The sequence below is a fragment of the Colobus angolensis genome, unplaced genomic scaffold (assembly GCF_000951035.1).
Source record: "Colobus angolensis palliatus isolate OR3802 unplaced genomic scaffold, Cang.pa_1.0 Scaffold276, whole genome shotgun sequence".
Taxonomy (NCBI): Eukaryota; Metazoa; Chordata; class Mammalia; order Primates; family Cercopithecidae; genus Colobus; species Colobus angolensis.
Window position 1 is genome coordinate 346,429 of NW_012115999.1, and position 27,265 is coordinate 373,693.

General features: G+C 41.6%; 1 protein-coding gene across 2 annotated transcripts in view; it reads right to left on the minus strand.

The window, feature by feature from the left end:
* Positions 1-538: 538 nt before the first annotated feature.
* Positions 539-27,265, minus strand: part of ABCA1 (ATP-binding cassette, sub-family A (ABC1), member 1) — a 149,594-nt gene continuing 122,867 nt past the window's right edge. For both annotated transcript variants that reach the window (XM_011948232.1, XM_011948235.1), the window contains 20 exons: positions 26,064-26,253; positions 24,449-24,543; positions 23,094-23,126; positions 21,866-21,971; positions 20,298-20,372; positions 19,607-19,776; positions 17,926-18,103; positions 15,856-15,971; positions 15,601-15,745; positions 13,936-14,059; positions 12,728-12,857; positions 12,341-12,461; positions 11,496-11,558; positions 10,473-10,579; positions 7,978-8,119; positions 7,493-7,627; positions 6,435-6,538; positions 5,769-5,861; positions 4,866-5,109; positions 539-3,968 (listed from right to left, as the gene is read on the minus strand). In XM_011948232.1, the coding sequence (XP_011803622.1) occupies positions 3,828-3,968; positions 4,866-5,109; positions 5,769-5,861; positions 6,435-6,538; positions 7,493-7,627; positions 7,978-8,119; positions 10,473-10,579; positions 11,496-11,558; positions 12,341-12,461; positions 12,728-12,857; positions 13,936-14,059; positions 15,601-15,745; positions 15,856-15,971; positions 17,926-18,103; positions 19,607-19,776; positions 20,298-20,372; positions 21,866-21,971; positions 23,094-23,126; positions 24,449-24,543; positions 26,064-26,253 (2,512 nt within the window). In that variant the 3' untranslated portion in view covers positions 539-3,827. The remainder of the gene's footprint in view (positions 3,969-4,865; positions 5,110-5,768; positions 5,862-6,434; positions 6,539-7,492; positions 7,628-7,977; positions 8,120-10,472; positions 10,580-11,495; positions 11,559-12,340; positions 12,462-12,727; positions 12,858-13,935; positions 14,060-15,600; positions 15,746-15,855; positions 15,972-17,925; positions 18,104-19,606; positions 19,777-20,297; positions 20,373-21,865; positions 21,972-23,093; positions 23,127-24,448; positions 24,544-26,063; positions 26,254-27,265) is intronic.

Genomic DNA, 27,265 nt, shown 5'->3' on the forward strand with positions numbered 1-27,265 from the left:
TACATTGTCTCAGCACTACTTTTATGTTGTCTGCATAGCACTTATTACAGGAGAAAAGAATCACTGATATTAGTATCATTTCTGTTTCCACATCTACTCCTTCCTGCTCACCCTTGCCACCACCCCCAGCACCTTGCCAGTATACCTGCTACATCGTGTCCTTCTATTTTTGGTTGAATTAAACAAAGGGCACTGAAGGCTGCCTTTGTAGCTTCCCCTATACCAAGTGAACATTTATTAAATAAGCTCAGCTACAGAGCATTTTCAGAAATCTTAGTGCAGCTTCATAATCATTAAGCAGAGGATTTATCTAAAAACCTCTAACACTTAATACCAGTTACTCAGTATCTTAACCAACATGAAAATACAAAACAACCTTTTATTTACGAGTAGTCCCCTCAGTTCTCTTTTATGATTAAGGGAACATTTGAATCTTTTCTCAAGTTTTTCCTTTTGATCCAAATCACTTCCCCTCTACTTTTCTAATGGCTTTATAACCCTTCAACAGTAGGTGGTGCCACAAATGCACAAAAGTAAATTTCTGTAGACCAACAGAACTGTCACAGCTTTATTTTGTGACTCATTATATTACAACATAGAAATATGCACTTTTTAATACTTCATATAAAGTTACTGACATACAAAATTTTTTTCTTTTTTCCTTTTAATGAAAATGATTTAACTTAGAAATCTGTTGTGAAACTTTTGTCTAGTTTTGCAATTCTCAGGTATTCCAGTGCAAAAATAGATCCCATTACAGACAGCGTAAAGTGCTTGGAATGAGGGCCAATGATGAACAAAGAGCACAAAAACAGCTTCATCTTGGGGTATAAGAAGGGATAATAGCATACCTAAATCCTTATCGACATAGAAACATTCTATAAAAGGGGATGCAACAATTTTGAAAAGAATTAGAGCAATATTTCTACAGTATTACATTATTACTAGTAGATAATAACAAGGGTACAAATTAATGTCTCAATATCAAAGTGGTTCAGTATTACATGACACATGGCTCTTTGGAAAACATTTTACCTGATATATACAACCACAAGAAGAAAACACAGACAAATCCCTTTAGTCAATGATTATTATACAGTGAATGAATGATGTGCAACATTTAATAGTCACAAAGCATTTGCTTTCAGTACAGATAATGAAATACAGTAGTGTGAGGTTTGGTTGTTTTTTAACAATGAATTGTGCTGGGCATTTATGTATAGAGGGCTTATTATTTTCTTCTATATTTACCATATTCACAGTTGTTAATAAGTTTTCTGAGGTGTCCAAAAGATGCACAAGCAGAAATTTTTGAACACGTATTTTGAGAATTTCTGAAACTCACATAGTTATATCCCACAGGGAATACACAGAAATTTTGCTTGATTGAGTATGGAGTTAGTAGAAATTTCTACCACAATTAGGTTTACACAGGAAAATGTAAAGATTACTATTTTAAAAGGTAACACAGTATTAATGAAGATGTATAACTGTAGAATGTTTCTAGCTTCAGAAGAGATCCTTTCAATCTGTATTAAAATGTGTTTTCTTCAAAATAGTTCACAGTGCCTTTTGATTTTTTAAAATATGACCTTGAAGTCAGAGAAACTGAAGTAAGGAGTTGCTCATGGATTTACTATAATGAAGAATTAGAATATGATTTTAGTAAAATGAGAAAACCAACAGAAAGTTTGATTTTGAAAAATATTAAATGAGGAGAAATCATTCTATAAATTCTATATTTTTGAAGATAGTATAAAATGCAATGATGCCATATCACTAGTTTTGGAAATATGCCTTCATTACTTATATTTAAAATCAACATTGACTTTAACTTCTAAAACAATCTTTTTTTTCTTTTTCAGCAGTGGGTTATATTCTGTAAATTTAAAAAATATATAGAGATTAATTTGAAATCTGAAGTCTTACGCCTTTAGAGTTAATATTCAAATTTTGGAAAAGGTAGAAGTTAGTAATGATATTGAAAGATCACTTGAACTTGGCCAAACAATAGTTCTCTCATATATTTCTTTTCTCTCAAGACAGTTAACAGTAAGCATTAGTGAAACAGTATTTTAAAACATGTTTAATGACTAGAAAAATAAGACCAGGTTAGAAAACTCTGAAAAATGCTCCATATGGAAGCATTCGTTGTTTTTATATTTTTCTTGATTAGTGATTGAAGAGATGAAAAATTTGAGATTGTCAGATTTAATGGGATGTCCAATTATTTGAAGGTACTAAATGCCATACACACAAGTTGTGTTTTTCAGCAAGTTCTCAAGCTAGCTGTTTTCCCTGTTGAAGAATTCATTGTTTATACTTGTGACCCTTATACTTTCCTGGCTTTTGCATTGTTGCAATTAAAAAAAAAAAAAAAAAGGCTATCCAATATTGTTACAGTGGGCTCCTACAACCACAAGACAACCTGTATTTGTAAACCAGTAAGCTGAATAACATGGCACAATCTACTGAGACTTAATTTCTCTCTATCCTTATACATACGTACATACTCTTTCAGCTACAGCATACACCCAAAAAATACTTGATTGATGAATTGAGATTAAGAGTATCCTAAATGATCTGAAAGAAACTCAAATATAATGTCATGAGATCTTGACCATCACATTGCTTTCTAGGCACTAGTCATGACTGATATGCAAACTTACATAAGAAAATAAAAATAGTGGGGCAGTGGCCATACTCCTCTATACCACAGAGTTCTACAGAGGGGGCATTTTAGGATTCAGAAGTCACTGATAGAACTTAAAATTCCAAATAACATTAAAAAGGACAAAGATTTTCATCAAAATACAACTCCATCTTTTCATTTTCTAGATTAATACAAAAAGCCAGAAATAATAATATATTTGTGTCAGATAAGAAACATCTTGAGATGCAGTGTACCATGTGAGTTGACAGTCAGGACAAATGGGCACGGGCTTCCTTAGGTTTGAATGCACAATCTCTTTAATCCCATGCCCTGGCTTCAGCAGCTTGCAGCCCCAACAGTTTGGCTGTTGATTCTTTGCCTCTTACCAGGATCTAAGTATATTTAAGAGTCTCATAAGGATGACCCTGTAGACCCATGGCTCGAAGCACAGGACAATATAACAATGGCACCAAGTTTCCTGTGCCTAGAGACACCCACATTTTTGTTGCATGTTACTGCCACCAGAACAGCTCATCAAAGAGGGAATCAAAGCAGGATGTTAGCCACACATGGCACCATTTTGTCAACTGATATTTAATGATGTTGATAGACTCTGAGCAGAGCAGCTTTCACAAAAGTGAGTATGACACACCATGGTGCTTCAGACTTTCTGAAAAACTTGGCACTAATAATTCTGGCACACTCATTGCCAGCAATGGATGTGTCACCGGGAAACCAGTCTCCTGGCATGGCATGGCTTAGTGAATGAGGATGTGCATGCCTTTTGATTTTGATCAATAATCACTGGCCATGATTACTGGATGAATTATTGTTGCAACCCCAATGAGAATACACAGGAACAAAAAAAAAAAAAGTATGAGTTCAAACCCATATGTCCACTGGGTTCCATAATAGAGTTTCACGCAGGTATAGGTAAAAAACTAAATTCAAGTCTTTCACTTGAGAGCTATGTAAGACATAGGCTACAAAGGCACTGCCCCTGTAATGGAATTTTGTTTTCATTGCATTGAATTGCATTGCATTGAATAGTATCAGTACAGTATCCAGTTTATTACTTCCCACATCAACTTCTGGCTCTTTTCTCCGGAACACTTCACATGGTGCAAAGGAAAGTCTAGTTCCTCTTTCAGCCACCCCGTATGAACAGGATTCTTCATACATAGCTTTCTTTCACTTTCTCATCCTGTAGAAAAGATGTGAGAACTGCAACATCCACTACTGTCTGGTTTTTGTGTAATGAGAGGTCCTTTAAGTGGTCATCATCACTTTGGTCCTTGGCAAAGTTCACAAATACCTGTTAAAAGATCAAGATGGACCTTTGTAAATACCACTCAACTTGTTCATTGTTTATTCTAGTTCTGTTTTTCCAAGTGTTGGAATTAGGTCAAGTAGGAGCATAGAGAATTGCATAAATATATTAACTAGAAAACTGTGTGTGAAGGAGGCAAGAATACTTGAAAAAAGTAGTAACAACTTAAAAATTGACTTTCTTTTTTTTCTTTTTCTTTTCTTGCAATGGAGTCTCACTCTGTCCTCCGCCTCCTGGATTCAAGCGATTCTCCTGCCTCAGCCTCCCAAGTAGCTGAGATTACAGGTGTGCACCACCATGCCCAGCTAATTTTTGTATTTTTAGTAGAGACGGGGTTTCACCAGGTTTGCCAGGATGATCTCGATCTCCTGACCTCGTAATCTGCCCACCTCGGCCTCCTTGAGTGCTGGAATTACAGGCATGAGCCACCATGCCCGGCCAAATATTGACTTTATATATCACCCCCCACATCACCAACTGCTCAGTCATCCATTTACTTTGGCACATACAGTCTTGATTAAAGGGAAGAGGGAAGAAAATACTTACTGAGTACCTATTAAGTGTCAGGACCGATTTGGTACTTTTTTATCTAATTTATATAAGATTAGGCACCAAGTAAAATGCCTGGCCCATGGTAGGTACTCACTAAATGGTAGTTATTATGGTTATTACAATAAATGCTCACAATAATCCCATATAGTACATAAGCATTATCTCCCTTTTCAGGTTCAGAGGCTTAGTAAAAAGCATAGCTAGTAATAGTAGATCAGGAATTCAAGCACCGATTCAAGCATACAAACTGCTCTTGGACCTATGGGCAGCAGTGTGTGGGCAGGAATCCACACCCTGAGAAGTAAATCTGTTTTGACACTCAAAGCTTACTTGGTCAAGTGTTGTCTGAGAAACAGAGTAGTCTTCTATGTGGAGTCGCTTTTTGCTCTGGGAGAGGATGCTGAATATCCTGGCCAGAGAAGATAACGAAGATGGAAGCTGGTATTGTAGCATGTTCCGGTGTTTCTCTTTTAGAACACTTCCAGGAAAGGCAAGTCCAAAGAAATCCTGGACAGGCTTCAGGTCTGGGTTGGACCCTGCTATTCGTACTACTATTGTATAACCATCTCCAAACCTGAAAGCAGGAAAAGAAATATCCAAATGGAGGATCTCCAGGAAACTATTTAAAAGAGTATTTAACCCTGGGAACCCAACTTGTGCCATGAAAAAGGGCGGCCCCTGGCAGGCCCAGAAATAAGTTTCTGAGAGAAGGAACCAGTTACCATTTACTAAATACTTATTTTATGTGAAGCGCCACGCCATGTGCTGTAAATACATGATCTCCTTTAATCCTCACCTGGACCCATGAAGTCTGACAGATGTTACAAAGAAACTGAGGTCCAGGGAGTTAGTCACTTGCCCATGGCTCAGAGCTCATAATTGGTAGGGCCAGGATGCAAGCCCATTTGTGTCTGACTCCAAAGTTTGCACTCTCACCAGCACTGGCACATGTAAATTTTTTTCATTTCATCTATAGAACAAAGCTAGGAGGTAGATCTTCCAGGGAGATCGACTCTTAGAGAAGTTAAGTAACTTGCCCAGGAGTCACAGACCAGTAAATGGTAAAGACAGAATTTGAATGCACTTCTGACTTCAAAGCCCTCATTCTTTCCGCTATACCATTTTGCTCAGTTTTATTTCCCTTTATTTTAGAGCCATCGTTTATATACTCACAAAAGAATAAATATCAAGCCTTCTCACTAGGCACTATCCCCAAGAAATTATCTTTGTTACCTATTTTTTAGATGCTGGACACTGCCAAGGCACCTGAACCTTCCATTGACCATAATTGCCATCCTAGTGCAAAGAGCTTCACATTCTTCCATACTGCGGTAAAAAAGAAAGAGGTTTTCATTTTAGAGAGATTCTCTATACCCATCAGAACATCACCATGACTTCCAGCATTCCAGCTTCCTAGGGAATCATATCCTGTTACACGTACATGTGGATATAGGGATGATGCTGTTCACTGTAGTGCTATTTACAATTGTGAACAAGTTGGAAATAATCCAAATGTCTACAAAAAGGGGAATAGTTAAATGAGAGTATAGCCTAATGGAATACTATCCAGCTATAAGAAATGACACCTAAATGCACTGACTTGGAATAATGTTTACAATATGTTAAGTGAAAAAGAGTGATATTTATACTGGGCTTGCATTTTTCTAAGAATACACACACACACACACACACACACACACACACAGATTTGCATAGGAAAATTCTGCAAACATAAACAGTCCAGTGAAGATAGTAATTGTCTCCAAGTCATATAATTTCAGGCAATAATTGTTTTACTCTTTGCTTTTCTGTATTTTCTAATTTTCACAAAATGATCGCATATTCTACTTGGAAAGTTAAAACATCCCACAGTGTAGAAGCCAAGACTTTACTACGGACCTATGAGATGTAAGCACTACTGATCTCCCCTCCTTGACAACACTTAGGGCACAATTCCATAAGAACCGCCGGGCTTTGGGATCCATGCCTGTGGTGGGTTCATCCTGTAATTAGAATAAAATAAGTCTTATTTGCTGGGGGGAAAAAAATCAAAGATAAATTTGCTTTTAAATGAAGAAGCATCTTTGAAACAGCTTAAATTTTAACTTACCATTCTGGTTATTTCTTGATGGACCAAAGAATTAGAGTAAGTTCCAAATTCATTTGTAAACAAGGTCATTATTATAAATGTCTTACTGATGCAGGAAACTCAAATATTCTGAGTACTTTTTTATAGAATTAAACAAATTTCTCCATATAAATAGGGAAGGAAAAAGCCATTTAATTGTAATTATCTTTTCATGACTGATAAGTATATACTAAAACAACTTTTTGTCTGAAATCTCTATTGAAGTCAGTATACGATTGGGGTGAAATTCCTTTTTTTTCTTTTTTATTCCAGCTCACTCAGATTACCCTAGTATATTGCAACTGTTAGCCTTACAGAAACAAATTCCAGACCCATGTGGTCTGGAATACATAAAAGCCTCAAAGGCTTCTTCTGGTAATAACATCAATGCTCTGGTCTACAAAAGAAAAAGGGTCAAGGGCCACTGGCCAGTCTGATCTGTTTTTCATCGATCCATGTGTAAGGAACTATGACCTAGTTGCTACCCTGGGGATTTTAAAGCTGTGTCCACACTCTCCATTTTCAGGGAATGAACACAAAGATGATTAGAAAGAATGTTCCAGAGAAAGATCAAATCACATATCCAGCCTCAATCACACTCAGAAACAAAGTGCTTGGAGTGTCTCTATTTGGGAACATCTGCAGGCATGGTACAGTGCTCCCAGTGTGTGCCAAGGGGGAAGCTTCCCTCAGCTTCTCCAAGGTGGCTCTGCTGTCCCTGGTGGGAGACAAGCCAATCATACAACAGCCCTGGACGTATAGGACTTTTGAAAAGTCATGTTTTCCACTCAGGCCGGAACAACAGTTTTCAGTCCACAGTGACACTCACCAGAAACACCACAGGAGGCCCGCCGATCAAAGCCATGGCAGTAGAGAGCTTGCGCTTGTTGCCTCCACTATAGTTACCAGCATATTTTTCTCCATACTTCACGAGGCCCAGTTTCCGAATCGCCCACTCACCAACCTACAGTGACGAAAAGCACCTTGTCTTTGGTCTGGCTTGGGAATTTTATCATGCTGTCCTACACACATATGTATGAAAGTTCTTTCACTGAGTAGGACTAGATTCTATCATCGTAACCCAACAACTGGTGAGGAGCCAAAACAGGGAGAAGCACTCCCTCTCTGCCCAGCCAGCCCTGCCCCACCACCATTACAGCTTCCCACCCTGAAAGCAGATACAAAGAACCAGCATTTTGTGCTGCTGCACTCATGAGGAAAAACAGCCTGAAGTCAATGTGTGTGGAAAAGCCATAAGGTACATAGTGTCAGGATGCCGAAGGAGACAGGCTGGCTTTCAGGTGCCCACAGTACCTTGCCAACTTCTTTCTCTGGGACTCCTCTCAAAAGGGCAAAGAACTCCACGTGTTCTCTCCCAGTCAGCAGCTCTGTGATGGCATCAAACTGAGGGCAGTAGCCCATGTTCTGATGTACTTCATGTATGTTTGATAAGATACTGCAAAGAACAAGAAAACTACTTAGATTTTAAGCAGGTAGAGATACTCCGGTCAGACAATCTGGCCTGATGTTCCTGGAAAGTATGCTTCTCCATTACAAAGGTACCAGTACATCTGCTGCTACTTGAAAGGACAGCCTTTTTGCCCCCAGGATGCTAGTTCTTCCTGGCAGGCAGGGTTCCTGCCTCTACCCTGCCCAGTCCTTGCACCTCCCTGGCTCTCTCAACACTTCAGTCTGCAGTCAACCATTTCAGAATTTCTGAGGTCATGCCAACCACTGCACACTCTTTACCAACAATCTCAGTCACACTACCCTGGGGCTTTAACACTAAGGCCCCATCCTAGACTTCACTCATACGCACCATTCATAGGCACCAAGTGAGAAGGCCCAGAAATTTTGGGTGTGAGCAACACAGAACCTAGAGACACAATTTATGTTGGTGGGGTGGCTTTTGGGTTCTATGAATCCAGTCAAGTGAAGAATCAGATGTGAGAGAAGTTCCATGTCCACATTCCAGACTGATGACTGCACCTCAGCCACAGCAGCATCGCCATGAACTTGGCCTTTCGGCAGCATGCATTCCTCTCTGTGTATCTAATTAGCGCTCCCAGGGTCAGCCTTTTTCAGAATTAGGATTGAGGCACACATGGACACCGTGCCAGGCCCTCACAGCTATACCAACCAAATCAGTTCTTACAACAAGTCCCTGCGACAAACCTTACTATGAGCTGGTTATGACTGCCACTGCTATATGCATCAGGAGCTTGGTACTAGGGGCAAGCCTAGGAAAGCAGTTGTGCAGCGGTAGGCCTGCTATTCCCAGAATGTCTGTTCTCTTAGGACTCCTTTACATTGCTACTGCAAAAATGTAAGAGACAGGAGAGGAGATCGTGAATACACTAATTTCCTTGCTCTTTTCAATTTTATTGGCTATCCCCCTGTCCAGTGTGTTCAAATTGTGAGTCATTGCTCATTAGTGGGTTGGGAAATAAATTTAGTGGGTCGTGACCAGCACTTTTTAATGACGCAGTATAAAGTAGAATAAGAAATAGCAGAGTGCACTACAATTAGTAACAGTAGGTACTGCTTTATGAAATTTTAGGTTATACATGTGAGTGTCTACATGTCTGTGTGTACATATGAGGTTGAGATACAAAATGTATTTCCCACAAGGGTCACGGCCAGAAAACTTTGAAAGCCACTGCCTTATACTATCTCGCCACATAGTAAGTCCAGAGAATCCGGGCACAGTGGCTCACACCTGTAACCCCAGAACTTGGGGAGGCTGAGGCAGATGGATCACCTGAGGTCAGGAGCTCGAGACCAGTCTGGCCAACATGGTGAAACCCCATCTCTACTGAAAATACAAAAAAAGTAGCCGGGCATTGTGGCGGGCACCTGTAATCTCAGCTACTCGGGAGGCTGAGGCAGGAGAATCGCTTGAACTTGGGAGGTGGAGGTTGCAGTGAGCCGAGGTCGCCCCATTGCACTCCAGCCTGGGCAGTAAGAGCGAAACTCCATCTCAAAAAAAAAAAAAAGCCCAGAGAAGCCCCACGTAAAGTACTTAGAGTAACATTATCTAAGAGGCCTGTAAAATGTAGCTGTGTTCCCAAAGATCAGATTGCTTTGTGACCTGTGCAGTCTCAGAAAATGGCCTAATGGTGTCTCCGTCAATTTGTATGCTCTTTAGAGAGGGCAATTTACTTTGTAGGAATTGTTCCTGAGGAAATAATAAAAGATGTATACAGGGACATATTTACATAGTGAAAAATGGAAACTAATATGTGTTCAACATTTATAAGGAATTTATTAAATAAATTATAAGTACATGTACATAGGGAAATTTTATGTAGCAATGTAAAATTCTGTATCTTGGGAAACATAACCCATTGGGAAATATTCATAATACACTCATTAACAATAAAAGCTAATTTTAAACTCTATATACAGTATGATCTCAATTTTATGGCACATTTATATGTGTATATAAGATAGATTTGGGGTGATGGAAAAGTTCTAAAACTGGATTGTGATGTTGGTTGCGAAACTCTCAATTTACCAAAAATCACTGAATTGTACTCTTAAAAAAACAAGTAAATTATATGGTATGTAAATTATACCTGAATAAAACTGTTAAAAGAAGAGAACGAGACTGAAGGGAAAATGTAAATTGTGATTATCTCTAGATACTGAAATTGTGGATGATTTCATGTGCTTCTTTACCCTTTAATACATTTCAACATTTTTATGAACTCTAAAAGTACCACTGTAATCAAAAATAACAATCTATTTCTTTAAGTAAACTAAAAACAAAGTCTTTGCAGCAAAATACAGGCCACTTCTTTTCTCACCTATTTTTGTTAAGGAAAGCATCTCCTCTGGTAACAGTGGTATCTCCTGTTAACATCTTGAAAGTTGATGATTTTCCAGCCCCATTAACTCCCAGGAGCCCAAAGCACTGAAAAAGAAAGATTAAGTTGTATAAGCAAACTCTAAAGACATGAATATAAATGCCCCTAACAGGTAACCACCTCAGACCTTCATTCTTAAATATCAGCAAATAATCAAATATTTTCTTGGTTTTAAGACAGCGTATAGATATTTAAATATGTATCTCATAATGGGACCATTTTAAGTATGGCTGTATTTATAAATATTATTTGAGTTGTCAGGTTGAGGCCAAAGTTAATGTGTGAAAAACAGTAATGAAAGCCAGCTATCCAAATTGCACCACCTACTCTGGCAAAAGGACATAAAAGAACACAAACAGAGACCAGAAAGGAGAAAATCTATTTTTAAAAATCGATTTGAATGTCATCACCATCTGAAATGGATCACAAAAGCATGTTTTAGATGTGCATGCTTTTTCTGTTTTTGTTGTTGTTGAGACGGAGTCTCACTCTGTCACCAGGCTGGAGTGCAGCGGCCCAATCTCGGCTCACTGCAACCTCCCCCTCCCAGGTTCAAGCTATTCTCCTGCCTCAGCCTCCTGAGTAGCTGGCACTACAGGCACACACAACTATGCCCGGCTAATTTTTGTATTTTTAGTGGAGACGGGGTTTCACCATGTTGGCCAGGATGGTCTCAATCTCCTGACCTCGTGATCCGCCCGCCTCGGCCTCCCAAAGTGCTGGGATTACAGGCAGGAATCACGCGCCCAGCCCCATGTTTTTTCTTAAATTGCATTGGATTCTCTAAAATCATTCTCTTGACATACAGGGTCCCTTTCTTCTCGATGACTAATTGCTCTATCCTGGCATAAATAGAGAAGCCTTTAAAATCCACTTTTACCCCGTCTCAAGCATTGTCGCTTGACTGGGTAGAGACAGTGTGAATTAATAGGGACAAACACAATATAGACAAAGTGTCTTTACCTCACCAGGAGGAATGCCCACGCAAATCCTGTCAACAGCAGGCTTCCGCTTCCTCCTATATATCTGCAACAAACAAAATGTAAACATCCGTGAGCCTCAGTGACTCACAGCTCTCCCAAGCAGCTGTGGAAGGCAGGACTATAAACCACAGACACCACAACATGAGACTTGTCAATAAGCCTAAGCCATGGGCATATTTGATGTGCTAAGAGCCTTAGTCTGTGTTTGTCACAACTGGCTTCTGAATGATTCCGAAGCTCAAAATAAAAGTGAACTTACTTTGTAACCTGTCTCTTTAGAACCATATTGTTCATTAATATCCACATAATTTTTCATTTATTCAACATATATATGTGTTGCAGGTATTCTAAAAATTAAATTCCACAGAGTAGAAATTTGTAATAAAAATATTGCAAATACTATACAGATTACAAAAAAGTAAAATTTGGAGATGCTGGCCTCTGGAGAGCTGATATGGACCCTCTTGGGCACTGGCAATATATCAGCTTTTTGGACTATGAAACTCAAAATCAACCATTTGTTCTCCCTACATCGGTTTTGACTAGATGTACAATACTAGTATGTTTTAATAACTAACACATAAATGTAAGCACATAAAACCAATATATTCAAGAACGGGAATTCATATTACAAAAGTATTCTCAGTAAGAATTCTTTAAGAAGTCTCCATGGTGTTTTTAAAATAAAACTGACAGAACCTTGGTACAGATGTACATTTTGGGAACATATGCCCTTTTATTAAGCAAGTCAGCAAACTGCAGGGTTACAGCACATAAAGCTGAAAAAAAACTGAAGATGAGCTATTGTAACCTTTACACTCTCACCTTCGTCAACTCCTTGATTTCTAAGATGTCATTCTGGCCTCCACCATCAAGAATTCTCTGTCTTTCCCGCCTCACATCTTCATCTTCATCATTCAGAGGAGGGAGCTTCGCATTTACAGGTCTTAGGGGGGAAAAAATAAGACAAATGACCCTTTCAAACTATTTTTCAGGACAAAGATTCAGTCTCTAACGGGGTATTATAAAGCCCACTCGCCACAGTTTCCAGGATGGGCAGGGAGGGGGCTGCAGGATGCCCGCACCAGGAAAATCAGTTTTATCACATATTTTGAGTTCGGTTCAATCCAACCCCCATTGGTGAGTGTTTCCCTGTGCGCTTCCCCTGTGACCCTCAGCCACGTGCTCCATGAGTTCTAAGACAAAGCTCACCTGGGCCTGATGAAGAATCTGTACTGGATCAGAACAGTAATGAGGAAGAACACCACCCCTTCCACGGCCATGGCGAAGAGGTTTCGTCCCACCAAGTCCCAAGATAATGGTGACACAAAGCGGTTCTCCCCTAGTAGACACAATGCAGAAATCCAGTCAGAATGGAGGGATCAAAAACCATGGCCCTTCCTCAAATTTGGGTCTATGTTCCTAAAAATTCACCGATCTTCCAATAAACACCAATAGCTATCACCCATGACAAGGAGGAAAAAAAAAGTAACAAGCGAGTGATCACTTTCCAAGTCTGATATGGGAAAACTTTTTATGGCCTAGTAGCAATCAGAATTTCAGAGCTAATGTGTATTAGATTTGTGACTTCACTGAAGATATCTAGTATTTTTTTAATGAAACATGCCAAAAATCCTTTTAAAAAGGGAAACAACCCAAGGAATTTTTACATTATTTTTAAGAAATTCTATGTTTTAGTAATAAGAAATATTAGCACTTTAAGCAGATGCTCCTTTCAGGAGCATACATCCTAATGAATCAATTTAATCACTAGATTCCATTAAATCTAGTTCCATGTAAATATTCCTTACATTTCTTATATATCTCCTTTGTACCCCAAGTTGGAAAAAGCCCCTCTTCTATGACCACTAAATAATATGGCCCATTTGACTATATTAGCCAGTGGATGAATAATAATCATATGGCTACAGGAGAAATATTTTTAACCATTCTAAAGGTAGAAAAAGACGTAATACATTATCATTTTATAGACTGTGTAAAAGATAATATGTGACCTCATCTGCAGGAACATGATTCGCCTAATAGAGCCAAAGTCAGCATCTTTCCTTCTGATTCCCTGACCTTCTAATTCTCAAAGCTGTGGTTTGACTTTTCGAGGGCCTCTGACCAGCCCAGTCAGTGGCATTAGCCAGTGGATCCAAGCAAATGCCACTATTATCCTTACCTTCAAAACTGCCCTTTCACTTTTCTCAATGCTATCGGAGACACAGACAAATGACTGTGTCACAAAACCCATGCCACCACCAGCTGTGTTGGCATGAGCCCTATTACTGGGCATGGGGGTGGGGGAACATCCTGTGTTTAGTCACCTGCTTCTTTCCAAAACAAAGTCCAGGGTACCAAGGCCTATGTAGAGTGCCATCTCCATTAAAGCATCCTACAACCACTGCTTCACTCACCAAACCTTTCCAGGGCATCAGCCATTGCCTGGTTTTTCACCATGTCAATGAGCCCTCGTCCCAGGCAAAAATGTGGGAAGATCAAGAACACGGACTTCAGGATATCATTGATATTATTCAGCTTCTAAAAAAAAAAAAAAAAAAAAAAAGGGAAGGAAGGGAGGGCGAGGGAGAAGAAAATGGATGTCATTCATGGTTTATCCTAAAAATGTATCAAATTCTGAAATACGGGAGTAAAGAAAAATTTGATTCTCTAGGGACAAACTGGACCTTTTAATTCAGATACCAATTAAATAGCAGCAGGCATAGTTGATGATATGTAGCAATAAAATTCTCTTCTTTAGAAAATCTGAAGAAATGGTCTAGGTATGGAGAAATAATGAATAAAGCTTAGAAACAGGCTATATTTAATCAGAAGCAAATCCATTAAAAATCCCTTAGCATTTAAAAGCAAATTGCTCATGTCTGGATCAATATTTGAGTTTCAGGATTTTGTCAGAATTTTAGAAATTCTTCTCAAATACATCAGAACTTATGACCCCACAAGACAACAGTGGCCAAATATCTAGCAACTGAGTAAGGGGCTATATGCTGGATGTGCTGTGCTAGGGCATGGGAGAGGCAAAAGTTAGTAAGAAACAGACTCCACTCCGAGTAGGAAAAGTATGTAAACAGGAAATTACCATTAAGTGGATGTGCACTGTACTGGAGGCATGGACTGAGGACTCTGAGAGCACAGAGAAAAGAGAGAACACCTCCCAGCAGGTAAGGAAAGCTTCACATTTAAGCTAAATCTTGAAGGGTAAGAGATGTACTACCGGACCCTGTGACAGAAGAAGGGCATTTCAAACCAGGCTTACAGGAGCATGGTGGTGGGGGACAACTCATCTGAAGCTTACAGCTGGGAAAGGGTGTGGTGGGTATGGACAGGAAGAGTTGTGCAACTGTAAAAGGCCTTGTGTGCTGCGTTTGGACAAAGGCAATGCCAACCGGAATGGAGAGGAAGCCTTATTTTAGAGGTCCATACCTGGAAGAACTGACAACACAACCAGTCGAATGTGGGAAATCTGCAACAGCAAAGCAAGCATCTAGGATAACTCTTAAGAGTCAGCTTGGGCAACCGAGTGGATGGTAGTGCCACTGAGTGTGACAGGGATGGTAAGAAAAGCATTGTGTTCCGAGGGCGAAGAAAACTAGGACATGTCCAGTTTGGAGTATCAATATACTATCTAAATGGAGCAATCCACTAGGCAAGTGAGAATGTGAGATTAGAGTTCAAGGTTACGAACAAGGCTAAAGGCATAGATCTTAGAGATGACAATAAAAACACCAAGAAGGGTGATGGTAAAAGTCTTGGGATTGAATGGCGTCGCCCAGATCTCGTGTGCAAAGTGGAAAGCAGAGGAGCTACTCTTGGTAAAAGCAACACTGAAAAAAGAAAGAAAAAAAAAAAACTGTCAAAAGAAACTGAAAGGCTTGACCAGCAAAATGTATGGCACAGCAAGAAAGAAAGGTGCTTTGCCTTCTCAGGGAAGACAGACTCTGCAGAAAGGACAAGGCAGTCAGCAGCGTCAATGCCACTGACAAGTAGAGTAAAATTAAACACTGTCCTCTGGCTCCCAGAGATGCTCATCCCAGCGGGAGTGTTCTCTCTGCATGACTCACATTGTCGGTGAAGAGCTCCAGCACAAAGGTGGCCACGCTGCCATTGATGCCGATGAAGAGGTTCACGCTGGTGAGCACCACATAGGCTGTGCTGGGGATCTTGAACACGAAGGAGGCTGGGTACATGAGAGGTGTGATTGACCACCTGGTGAGACACAAAAAGGTAAGTGTCTACTGAGTCCCCTGTCCTCCTCCTGACCCTGGGCACCAAATGCCTTATCCACTGTGCGGTTCCCTCACTCAGAGGTGACTTACCCATACAGCAAAAGTAGAAGGGCTAGCACAGGCAGGTTGGTGGAGGACACATAGGACTTCTGCTGGAAGCAGATGAAGATGATAATGACCAGCGTGGCAGGGACAACGTAATTGCACTAAAAGTGAAAACAGAGACATACAGTTTACCCCTAAATCAAATATACAATGCATCACACAAGTCTTCACCATCATTAGACAAGAAAGGGCAGATAAACATATTGGAAAGTAACTCTGAATTAATGAAGCCACATAAACTATTAATCAAAATGCCGGACAATACACTTTGACAAGCATTTTCCCCTTGGCTGATTTTATAAACTACACGCCCTTTCTGTCTTTCCAACAGCCAAGCCAAGGTGTCACGCTCAGTAAACTGAACGATGGATTCCCAGCCAGAGTAATTTCAATTTCACAGGCAGCAAATAAGCTTCCATTCTTCTTCCCGAAGATGATTGTGTCTGTTTCATCATTAATGCTATATTACAGTCTGCCCAAGTTCAATCTCACATGTAATCTATTTATGAGGTAACTGTTCATAACATGAATGTCAGAATTGTTTCATCGCACTGAGAATAATTTTAAAGTCTGTCCTGACAGTGTATCAAGCAGTAAAATGCAGAAATAAAGACTTGACGATAGGACAATTATGAGAATTCATAGCCGGCAGAGCAAAGCACAGGCAGGGAAGTGATAGTGAGCTTGTTAGCTGCTAGAAGAACTGCAGCTTCTGACTACAGGGCTCTGCCTCAGTCCTGTGCTACTTGATGTGTTTATCAACAACTTAGATGAAGACATGCTTCTAGCAAATTTCAGGAGCTACAGATAATACCCAGGAAGATAAGAGATGGGTTCAGGGACTTGACCTTTCATCTCTGAATCACCTATGCCTGGCATAAGGCAGACGCATAGCATTCAGTCTGTGTTTACTGACTGGAGTAATTACTGAATCAAGCTAAAACAAAAATAAAACACATGTAATTTAATATGGATAAAGTTTAGGTTCAAAAAAAATGAATTTGTATAGCATGAAGGAGACTCAAATTTCACAATCATTTGTGTGAAATGGAGGTTTTTGGTTTACCACTAAGTTGCCAGTAAGACAGTGCTCCTTCCAAAATGCAAAGTCTTTGTGCTGTAGTAATAGAAGTGTGGGCTGAAGATTAACTCCCTCTAGACTCATAACCATTCAGACCATGGCCTGAATATGAGGTTAATTCTTGGCTTTGCTTTTGAAACGGGACATTAACAATATAGAGTATGGCCATACAAGGACAATCGGATCAGAAGAGTGACAAAGTCTAAGAGCCTTGGTATGAACAGCAAAGACCTCATCATCATCTCCGCCATCACTGCTCACATTTGTACAGTGCTTTGGAGGTTACAAGACATATTCTCATATATCATCTTATCTGGGGAATACTCAGGTTAAATGAGAGTATGAGAGTTGTTTTTAAATATTCAGGGACTTGTTCAGTGGGAGAAGCATTAGATTTGCTCTGTGCAGCTTATAGTTAATGGAAGTTACAGGGAGATATATTTCAACTGTACTTTACAATAATTAGAACTTTAGAATTCCTTCAAGTCCCCCATATTGGTCCACATAGAAGCAATATATTGTAGCTGGCACAAAAACATATTTGCAATGGATGGATAAGCTGCTGATAAAATGTATAGAGTTTTCAAATGACAGATGGCTTTCCTAGTAAGGCAAAGAACATTCTGACTCTGGAGGTTAAAACCCATCAGAAAAATTAGAGGCATTGACTTGGGAGTTTTGACTTGCATCTCTCTGATTCTTGGGAAAGTTCTCACATAGGAACTTAAGTGGCAGTGGTATTAATTTTCATCATCGTGTACAGATTTTTCCCTCTGGTGTGACATGAACTCTGGTACCCAATGCTGTGTTTGGTGTCATGAAAGTGATCACCTGCCTCTGGCTTTTCCTTTTTCATAACATCTTTAGAGTAGCAGGAACATTTCCTGATGATAGCCAGGGCTCTTTCTTTCTTATCCCTACCAATCCATGGCCCTGACAGACATTACAAAGGTACAGCAGACCTGTGTCCTTACCATATCCCAGACAAAATTAGAGAGCCAGTAGATGACAGGCTTCACTCCACTGATGAACTGCAGGTGTTTTGCTTTGCTGACCCGCTCCTGGATCAGGAATACGACAAAGCTGGCTGGGACGAAGGACATCGCAAAGATGACGCAGATGGACACAAGGACATCCACTGATGTGGTCATCCTGGAAAGAAAAAGGGTATGAAAATCTGAGGGGTCTTTGATGCAATTGGGGCTCAATCAGTGAGGACACGGACACACACAGATATGTGAGGCACAGCCCAAGGAAAAACATCTGTTCACCAGACACATTTTATTCTGGGTTAAGATGATTATTTTTAAGTCAAGAAATATGACAATGTAAATGCCAAACTGACACTACTGAGGTCAAATTGTGATGCCACTGCCACAATAAAACTAATGAAGGAAGTCAGAGTGGTTAATGGTATTCACTTTGGTCCACTGTTCGTGACCTTGTAAGAGTAGTAAGTTGTAAATTTTCACACACAAAGGACTAGTGGGGCTTGAAAACTAAATGAGAGCAGAAATATTACTGTGCAACTACTCAAATAAACTAATTTTTTCTGGCTGTAAATCAACTTGAAAATAACAGTATGTAGCCTATTGATTTAACACATACAAAAATTTTATCAGATTCTTATAAGAAGAATGGTCTTATAAGCCCATTACACGGGGTCTTGGTATAAAGATCCTAGTGTCCTATATTGGTATCCTATAGGAGTTAAGCAGAAACAGGAACTGCCATGCTCCATATACAGGAAAGGCATCTAATGTGTGCTAAGTATCAACTCTGTGCTGAGTGCTGGGCTTGGCAATTTACATGAATTGCCTCAGTTAAATCATACATCTATAAAGTTTAGAGACCAGATTCAAACCCAGATCTGTATGACTCCAAAGCCTGCATACTTTAAAATAGCTCATCCTGGCTTTTTTTTTTTTTTTTTTTTTTTTTTTTTTGAGGCGGAGTCTCGCTCTGTCGCCCGGACTGGAGTGCAGTGGCCGGATCTCAGCTCACTGCAAGCTCCGCCTGCCGGGTTTACGCCATTCTCCTGCCTCAGCCTCCGGAGTAGCTGGGACTACAGGCGCCCGCCACCTCGCCCGGCTAGTTTTTGTATTTTTAGTAGAGACGGGGTTTCACCGTGTTAGCCAGGATGGTCTCGATCTCCCGACCTCGTGATCCGCCCGTCTCAGCCTCCCAAAGTGCTGGGATTACAGGCTTGAGCCACCGCGCCCGGCCTCATCCTGGCTTTAAACTTCTCTCTCTCTCTCACACACACACACACAGCTTAACTTAGGAATTAAAGATACAAGCTAATAAAAACATATTCCACCAAGTTTAAAACAGTGGTTTTTAAACAAATCAAACTGATTAAACACTTATAATTAAATTATAATTTACTTAACAATTTTTGAACTCACTTTATATGAATTCACTCAATGTTATGATTTTTACATATCAGTACCATTTTTCTCTTCTGCAGTTCAAGAAGCCCAACCAGCCAATTCGTAAACTTATCACTTCTGCCCAGAGCCTGGATCAACCCAGATTTATCATAATGTAATGGTCTCTGCAGCTGTTCCCCTACAATGAGCTTCATATTTTTCTGCCCTCCTCCATGACCCTCTCCTTGCCCCACTCCATCCATTCAGACACAGCTACACTTACAGAGCCACCTCTGAGAGTTGCTGTTTGGTGAGATTCAGGGGATGATTGAAAGCAGTAATTCCATAATGGCTAGGGTTCTCTCCCTTTTGCAGGTTGGCCCGGAGAATGGCATTGTTGATGACATTCAGGAAAGAGCTGATTGCATGCCAGCCCTTGTTATTGAACCACACCTGAAAGAAAACATACCAGGTACAAAGTAATGCTCCCAAACCCTGCTCCTGCAGGCAGATGCACACACACCAACCATGCACATAAACCTCAGAAAGAAATTCTGGTCACATACCAAAGCAAAACAATATGATCAGAGAACATGGCGAAGTAATTATAGTGTACAGGACACAGTGATCACTGACTATGTGGGCAGGCGCTGTGGGGAGGACCTTATACCTTTAACTCATTGAATTCTCACAACGGTTTAGAGATAGCCATGATTATTGTCTCCATTTCACAGATGAGGGAACTGAGGCTTAGATAGGTTAAGTGACTTAGTCAAGTTTACCTGTTATGTCTGGTGGCAAAGCAAATTCTCTGAATCACTACACTATACCGTACTGCCTCGCTGGTAAAGCTAAGAGTTTGCTCTTTTCTGTTGTGAATGCCCCTGCCAACTTTACCATGAGTTCAAAGTGCTCCAGGAAACATAAGGATTATTGTTCATCAAAAAGCTACTAGAACAAAGACAGTGGTTTACCTTGACATTATTTTTGGTGTCCAGTCCTGTCATAAACCTTCCCAAGCTGTTGAGAAATCGATCTGCAGAACTGTCCTATAAACAACAGAAACCTGCCTCAGTTGTGACCATTTACATAGATAAGGGGCAACAGCCAACCTGGAACCTGCGGACAACAGGATGGCCCTGTGAAGCTCAATGCCACTACTACCTCGTTCACTGAAATTAAATTTGAAGATTAAATAAACGGCTCCTGAGAACCAAGTGACCAGAAATCTACTGCAGTGATGCTGCCATGATGCCACCAGTCTAGAAGGAATCACAGAGAAATCCTGGGATGCAAAGCCCCAAGATTTTAATGTCTGGTTATCACGGTGGGGTGAGGACTCCTCCAGTGCTCCACTGGCATCATCTGAAGAGCCAGAACCATGCTCCGCCTGCAGATGTGCCAGATACACGGGTCCATCACTCAAAAGCAGAGCTGTGGATTCTAGGACTATCACTGCTGTCCACAATCCTAGGGTCCATTTTATCGGAGCCCCTTAATCCTCACTTAAAAATGGGAAACTTGAGACAGAGAGAAATGAAGTGAGTACTTACCAGGTCCTGCAGACCAGCCTGCCGGCTTCAAAAAGAAAATGATTCATTTCCTATTTAGTCAGTGATTGTTTCAGCAAAGTACGTTGGAAACCCAGTTTATTTACCAACTGGCCAAATTTGTAAAACTGGTTGTTCTGAGAGCTTTTTTTGAGACGGAGTCTTGCCCTGTTGCCCAGACTGGAGCACAGTGGCACAATCTCGGCTCACTGCAACCTCCACCTCCCGGGTTCAAGCAATTCTCCCACCTCAGCCTCCCGAGTAGCTGGGATTATAGTTGCACGCCACCATGCCCAGCTAATTTTTGTATTTTTTTCAGTGGAGACAGGGTTTCACCATGTTGGCCAGGCTGGTCTCAAACTCCTGACCTTGTGATCCGCTCACCTTGGCCTCCCAAAGTGCTGGAATTACAGGCATACGCCACCACACCTGGCCACTGAGAGCTTTTAAATCTCTGAATTTTTAAAAAATTTTTTTTGAGACGGAGTTTTGCTCTTGTTGCCCAGGCTAGAGTGCAATGGTGTGATCTCAGCTCACTGCAATCTCTGCCTATAGGGTTCAAGCGATTCTCCTGCCTCAGCCTCCCAAGTAGCTGGGATTACAGGTGTGTGCCACCAATAGCCCAGCTTTTTTTTTTTTTTTTTTTTTTTTTTGTATTTTCAGTAGATATGGGGTTTCACCATGTTGGCCAGGCTGGTCTCGAACTCCTGACCTCAAGTGATCCACTCACTTCAGCCTCCCAAAGTGCTAGGATTACAGGCATGAGCCATGGCACCTGGCCTCTGGATTTGTTTTTGACCTACACTTTTAAATGTACAACTAAGGAATTCAGTTTTGTCTGGCTCAAATCACTAAATGCCAAAGACTGCTCTGTATGCCAACATACTCAGAACAATGAGCTGCCAGGTGATCCATTTAAACCTGCCAACTATTCCTACATCCCAGCAGCTACCCGCCCATTTTTCTGATACGTCTCATGATAGATATTGTACCTTGGCCAGCTTTAGGTGTTTCTTCATTTGTTTGATGGCATCATTAACTTCTTCACTCGGAGGAAGTGCTTGAGTATTACTGACACCCAGGGAAAACCCGCCATACCTAAAAGAACAGCCTGATATTAAAACCCAGACAGGGGGGTGCACATACCACTCAGCAGCAGACTCAGTGCGTGTGTGTACAAGGGTCAGAGTCAAATTCCTATTCAAAGGAGGGCTAAATTTTGCCTCAGAGAAGTTACACGTCAGCTTTCTCTAATAAATGTTGGCAATCTCTTAACTCCCATGGTTTCTGCCCAGCAGGGAGGACCTGGCCTGATTACACACACAGTTAGATAGCTGAGACATCGAGGAAAGAATGGTGTTTCATCTCACAGATGCTCCTCTGACCCAGTGACTCGGGCATGAACGTGGGTCTGGAGGCGAGCAGACGGGAAGTTGGGAGAGTGGGAATCCCGCACAGTCCAGAGTAGGCTACACTGGCCTTATACACAGGTCCCGGCTCCTTTCTAGCCTGAGGGCTATTATAGGGGCCTGCGCCTGCTCTGCCCAGAGATCCAAGGGTCCTGGCCCTTGGGGAAAAGGAAGAGAGAGAAGGTGGAAATCAGTAACAAGGAGCCTTCGGGCCCCCTGAGGTAGCCACATCAGCTATCTCATTTCTCATGATGGACAAACTGGCCTCAAGAATTCTTCCGTCCCCAGTCCCACCTGTTCCTTCAAAACCCAGATGGAAAAATGGGTTGAAATACAGTGCAAAGAGATGGTTTTGGTGCTTCTTATTTCCTCTAAGACTTTCTTAGTCCCTTGCTACATGCCTAGAAATTGTCCTTGAGTCCTTAAGAAGCCTTGAGAATCTGGTTTGGGGGGAAAGGACAAGTAGGTATTCCCCTCACAACACTACTTACTTGAAATCCCTAGACACCCACAGGAGATTTCTGATTCTCCTCAAGGAAATCAGTACATCAAATATTTCAGAGGCCTCTGGAGGGGCCACTAGGCACTGAGCTACGATGCTCTAGGCAGAAGCTCTATAAAGCAGACCTAATCTAAATCTGTCTGTGCCCCTGTGTGTTCCACATGTTCACAGGGCTTCTGTCCTCCTTACGGTGAGATGGCACCCGTAAGTGTGTGAGTGACAAACAATCTCCAAGTCTTTCTTCAATCCAAGACACCTACAACGCCATCCTCCTCCTGAGCTAAAGGTGCCAGAAAGACAGCAACTTACCTAAACTCATTCACCCAGATCTTGTTCTTCAAGCTGCAGAGACAAAGAAACAAAAAATCAGTTCAAAGAAAGCACTGAGCCTATTCCTGATGATGCAAAAGGAGTAAATACCCACCTGAGGATATAAGGAAGGGACAGAAATAATCCTAGAATCAGGCTGGCCTTGTAGGGTTGTGCCAGAGAAAAGAAGCCTGTGCTCAGGCCTCTTCCAGCCTTCTCTCCATCATAAATACCCTATTACTTATATGAGAATCAGGCCTTGGGTTAAATCAATTTACAAACCACCAAGACCAAGATCCAAGATGTAAGTGAACTAGAAGCTTTTCCTTTTTTTTTTTTTTTTTTTTTTGGAGACAGTTTCGCTCTTGTTGCCCAGGCTGGAGTGCAATGGCACAACCTCAGCTCACTGCAACCTCCGCCTCCCGGGTTCAAGCAATTCTCCTGCCTCAGCCTCCCAAGTAGCTGGGATTACAGGCACGTGCCACCACACCCAGCGTATTTTGTATTTTTAGTAGAGACAGAGTTTCCCCATGTTGGCCAGGCTGGTCTTGAACTCCTGACCTCAAGTGATTCACCCGCCTTGGCCTCCAAAAAAGTGCTGGGATTACAGGCCACAGTGAGCCACTGTGCCCGGCCTAGAAGCTTTTTCAATTAACAATAATATTTCGATTGTGGATGACATAAGGAGAAGTTATGCTTCTTTCTTGGAAACTCACGGTCACTATCATTCCAGCATGCCCATGCCATTTAAAGTCACTGAGAAACTCCTAAGTGAAAGACCCCAACTGACCAAGTTGATGGGAAGGAAACCAGAACAAACATTTGCTGAGCTAAGCATTTAACACTAGACTGCCATGTCCCAGGAAGCTAGACGGCTCTCCCAAGGCTCCACAGCCAAGGCAGGCTCCTAAACCTTCCCAGGGCTCCCTCCGTGGGACCACAAATTATCATGGAGTCCCCTATCAGAGAGCACCCAAGGCACTTTATGTACATCATTTAATTTAGTCCTCATGACAAACTTACAAGAGCAACATTAATATCACAATTTAGATAAACTAAGGCTTTAAAAGGATAACCAGTTACCTGGTCAAGTTGCTACTAAGTGGCAGAATTTGACTTTGAATCCATTTCTATTTTCATTCTAGATCAGGCTGCCTCAGCCTTGAAGCTGACAACGGAATGTTCACAGTCCCTCTCATCATCTTTTCTAGTTTGGGATAATATCCTAAACTTCTGATACATGGAATCAGGCCATAATCTGGCACTTCCCCCACTGTTCCAGTCTGTTATTTGGAGGTCTTTAATTCCTCTAATTAGTAATAATAAGGCAGGGGACAAGTTTAGTAAAAAGTCACCTTTTGGCTATGATCTGCACATACGTCTTCACCAGATAATCCGAAATGTTTCTTCCCGTCAGGTCCTGAAGGATATCTGCAGTGTTTTGTTTTCTCTGTCATCACATGAAAACCAAGCATACGGGTCTTTATAGACAAGAATTGAAACCGAAAACAAATCAAGGACAACAGTGACCATGTCCACAGTGCGACCGGAAACCTGACTACAGGCCCCAGACATTGGCCTCAGTCAACCAGTACCGAGACTTGGTTCACCCTGCCCCTCGGCACTGGTAATTCACTTACACCAAGCCAAGGTCTTTCCCAAGAATTTATTCTGAACATCTAACAATAAACATTGAAATGAGATTCTTTGTAGTCAAGAGATTTTTAGGAAGCATCATCATTCCCTATGCCTAATAAATCTTTTGTTCATCGGAGTTATACCAATGACTAGATTAGCTGTCATTTTATTCATTTTATTTTTTGAGATGGAGTCTCACTGTGTTGCCCAGGCTGGAGTGCAGTGGCGCGATTTTGGCTCACTGTAACCTCCACCTCCCAGGTTCAAGCAATTCTCTTGCCTCAGCCTCCCAAGTAACTGGGATTACAGGCACGTGCCACCATGTCTGGCTAATTTCTGTATTTTTAGTAGAGACAGGGTTTCGCCACATTGGCCAAGCTGGTTCGAACTCCTGACCTCAGGTGATTCGTCCACCTCAGCATCCCAAAATACTGAGATTACAGGTGTGAGCCACCCCGCACCTGGCCTAGCTATTATTTTAAAGAGTGGTAACTAAGACTTATTTTAGTTCTTGTACTTATTTAGAATTCCTTGTCCTCACTCTGCAATTTGGATGCTGATAAAAGCAGCAGAGAGCTATCATAAGCACTCTTCTTCCTGAAATTCTCAAAAAAAAAAAAAAAAGGCTCAGGACTCCTTCCCAAAAAGAGTCTCCAAGAATGCCACAGTTGACAAGATCCACAGGAATTTTCTGATCCAGCCTCCCTAATTCAGAGGTGAAGAAACAGGTCCAGGGAGTTAAAGTGGCCTGTCAAAGGCTACCAGCTCATTTGTTGCAGAGCCAAGATTGGAAGCCAGGCCTGTCACAGTCTGTCCTGTGACTTCACTGCTATGGGACAGGCATGGGCACAGTGTGGTCCAAACCCTCTCCCCTCAAAACTCACATGCTTTTTCCTATGACAAGAAGCAAGTTAAAGACTGAAATAGGGCCGGGCACGGTGGCTCTCACCTGTAATCCCAGCACTTTGGGAGGCCGAGGCGGATGGATCACCTGAGGTCAGGAGTTCCAGATCAGCCTAGCCAACATGGCGAAACCCCATCTCTACTAAAAACACAAAAATCAGCCGGACATGGTGGTGCGTGCCTGTAATCCCAGCTACTTGGGAGGCTGAGGCAGGAGAATCACTTGAACCTGGGAGGGGGAGGTTGCAGTAAGCCAAGATCATGCCACTGCACTCCAGCCTGGGCAACAGAGCAAGACTCCGCCTCAAAGAAAAAGAGAAAAAAGACAGACCCTCCCAACATGATATCTCACTCATTTCTGCTTCCAAGCAGAAGCTACCAGCCCACCCTCTACCCCTTCTGCCCAGTCACACCCTGAAAGTGACGCACTTGTGGAGGAGGCAGCCCCCCTGCCCCTGGGGGACACACAGGCAGCATCTTCTTGATTTTGTCGCTGCTACACTGGCATGCAGGTGAAGGATTCTGCATCGTCCAGTTCCCATTCTGGAAGAGGTCCCTGATGGTTTGGGGAACTGGGGCAGTGGTCCACTCTTCCTCCCCTGCCTGGCAGGGCATGTCTCTGCAAAGGGAAGACAGCAAGAGGAGGATTACCCGAGAGAGCCTGGCCTTTCTGTTGCCTCAGGAGCACAGGATCATTCTATAATGACCACAAACATGCATCTACTCCCTCACCATTTGGAAAAGACAAGCATGATCTCATTTGATTGCCTGATCCCACAACAGCCTTGTACACTGTGACATCATTTATATCATCATTATGTATCATCATTTTATACATAAGTAATATAGAATGCAAACGTACTGAACTCTGTTCAATCCAATCAACCAACCATTTGTTCACACAACAAATATTCGTTGAGCATCTACTATGTGCCAGATGCTGTCCAGTATATTTGAGGGCCTAAGGTGACAATACCTGCCTTCATGGAGGTGTATGGCCATGGAGCAGTCGAACAACAAATAAACTAATAAGATAATCTTAGATGGCCCAAAATAAAGCAAAATAAAAAGACAGTGACTAGGGAGAATGAACCTACTGAGGAGAAGACATTTCAGTCAAAACATAAACAATGATGGAGAACGAACTGGTCAAAGATTTGACGGAAAGAACATTCTGAGCAAAAGCGATGGCAAGTGCAGGTACAAAGGCCCTAGGAAGAAATGCGTTTCTATTTTTGAGGAATAACAGGAAGACAGCATGGCTGGAGTAGGATAAGCTACGAAGAAGAGTAATGATAAACGAGGAGGAGAGGAGCCAGATGACAGAGGCCTGGGAAACAGTCTGGATCTTATGCTCGACGTGCTGAAAAATGAGTAGAGAGTGGCAAGATCCAATTTATGTTCTCAAATGAGTGGAGAATTGGGGGATGCCTGGGGTGAGAGTGCTCGGCACATAAAGAGCTAGGCTATCTACAAATTTTCCCTGGAGATAAGACACAAAGCCTTGTCTCCAGCTGTGAATTACTGTGGGACATCAGCAGGTCCCCTGCTCTTTTGGGGGCTTATTTTTTCCACTGGCAAAATAAAAGTTTAAAATGACTTGATTCAACAAATAATTTCCAGTTCCCTTC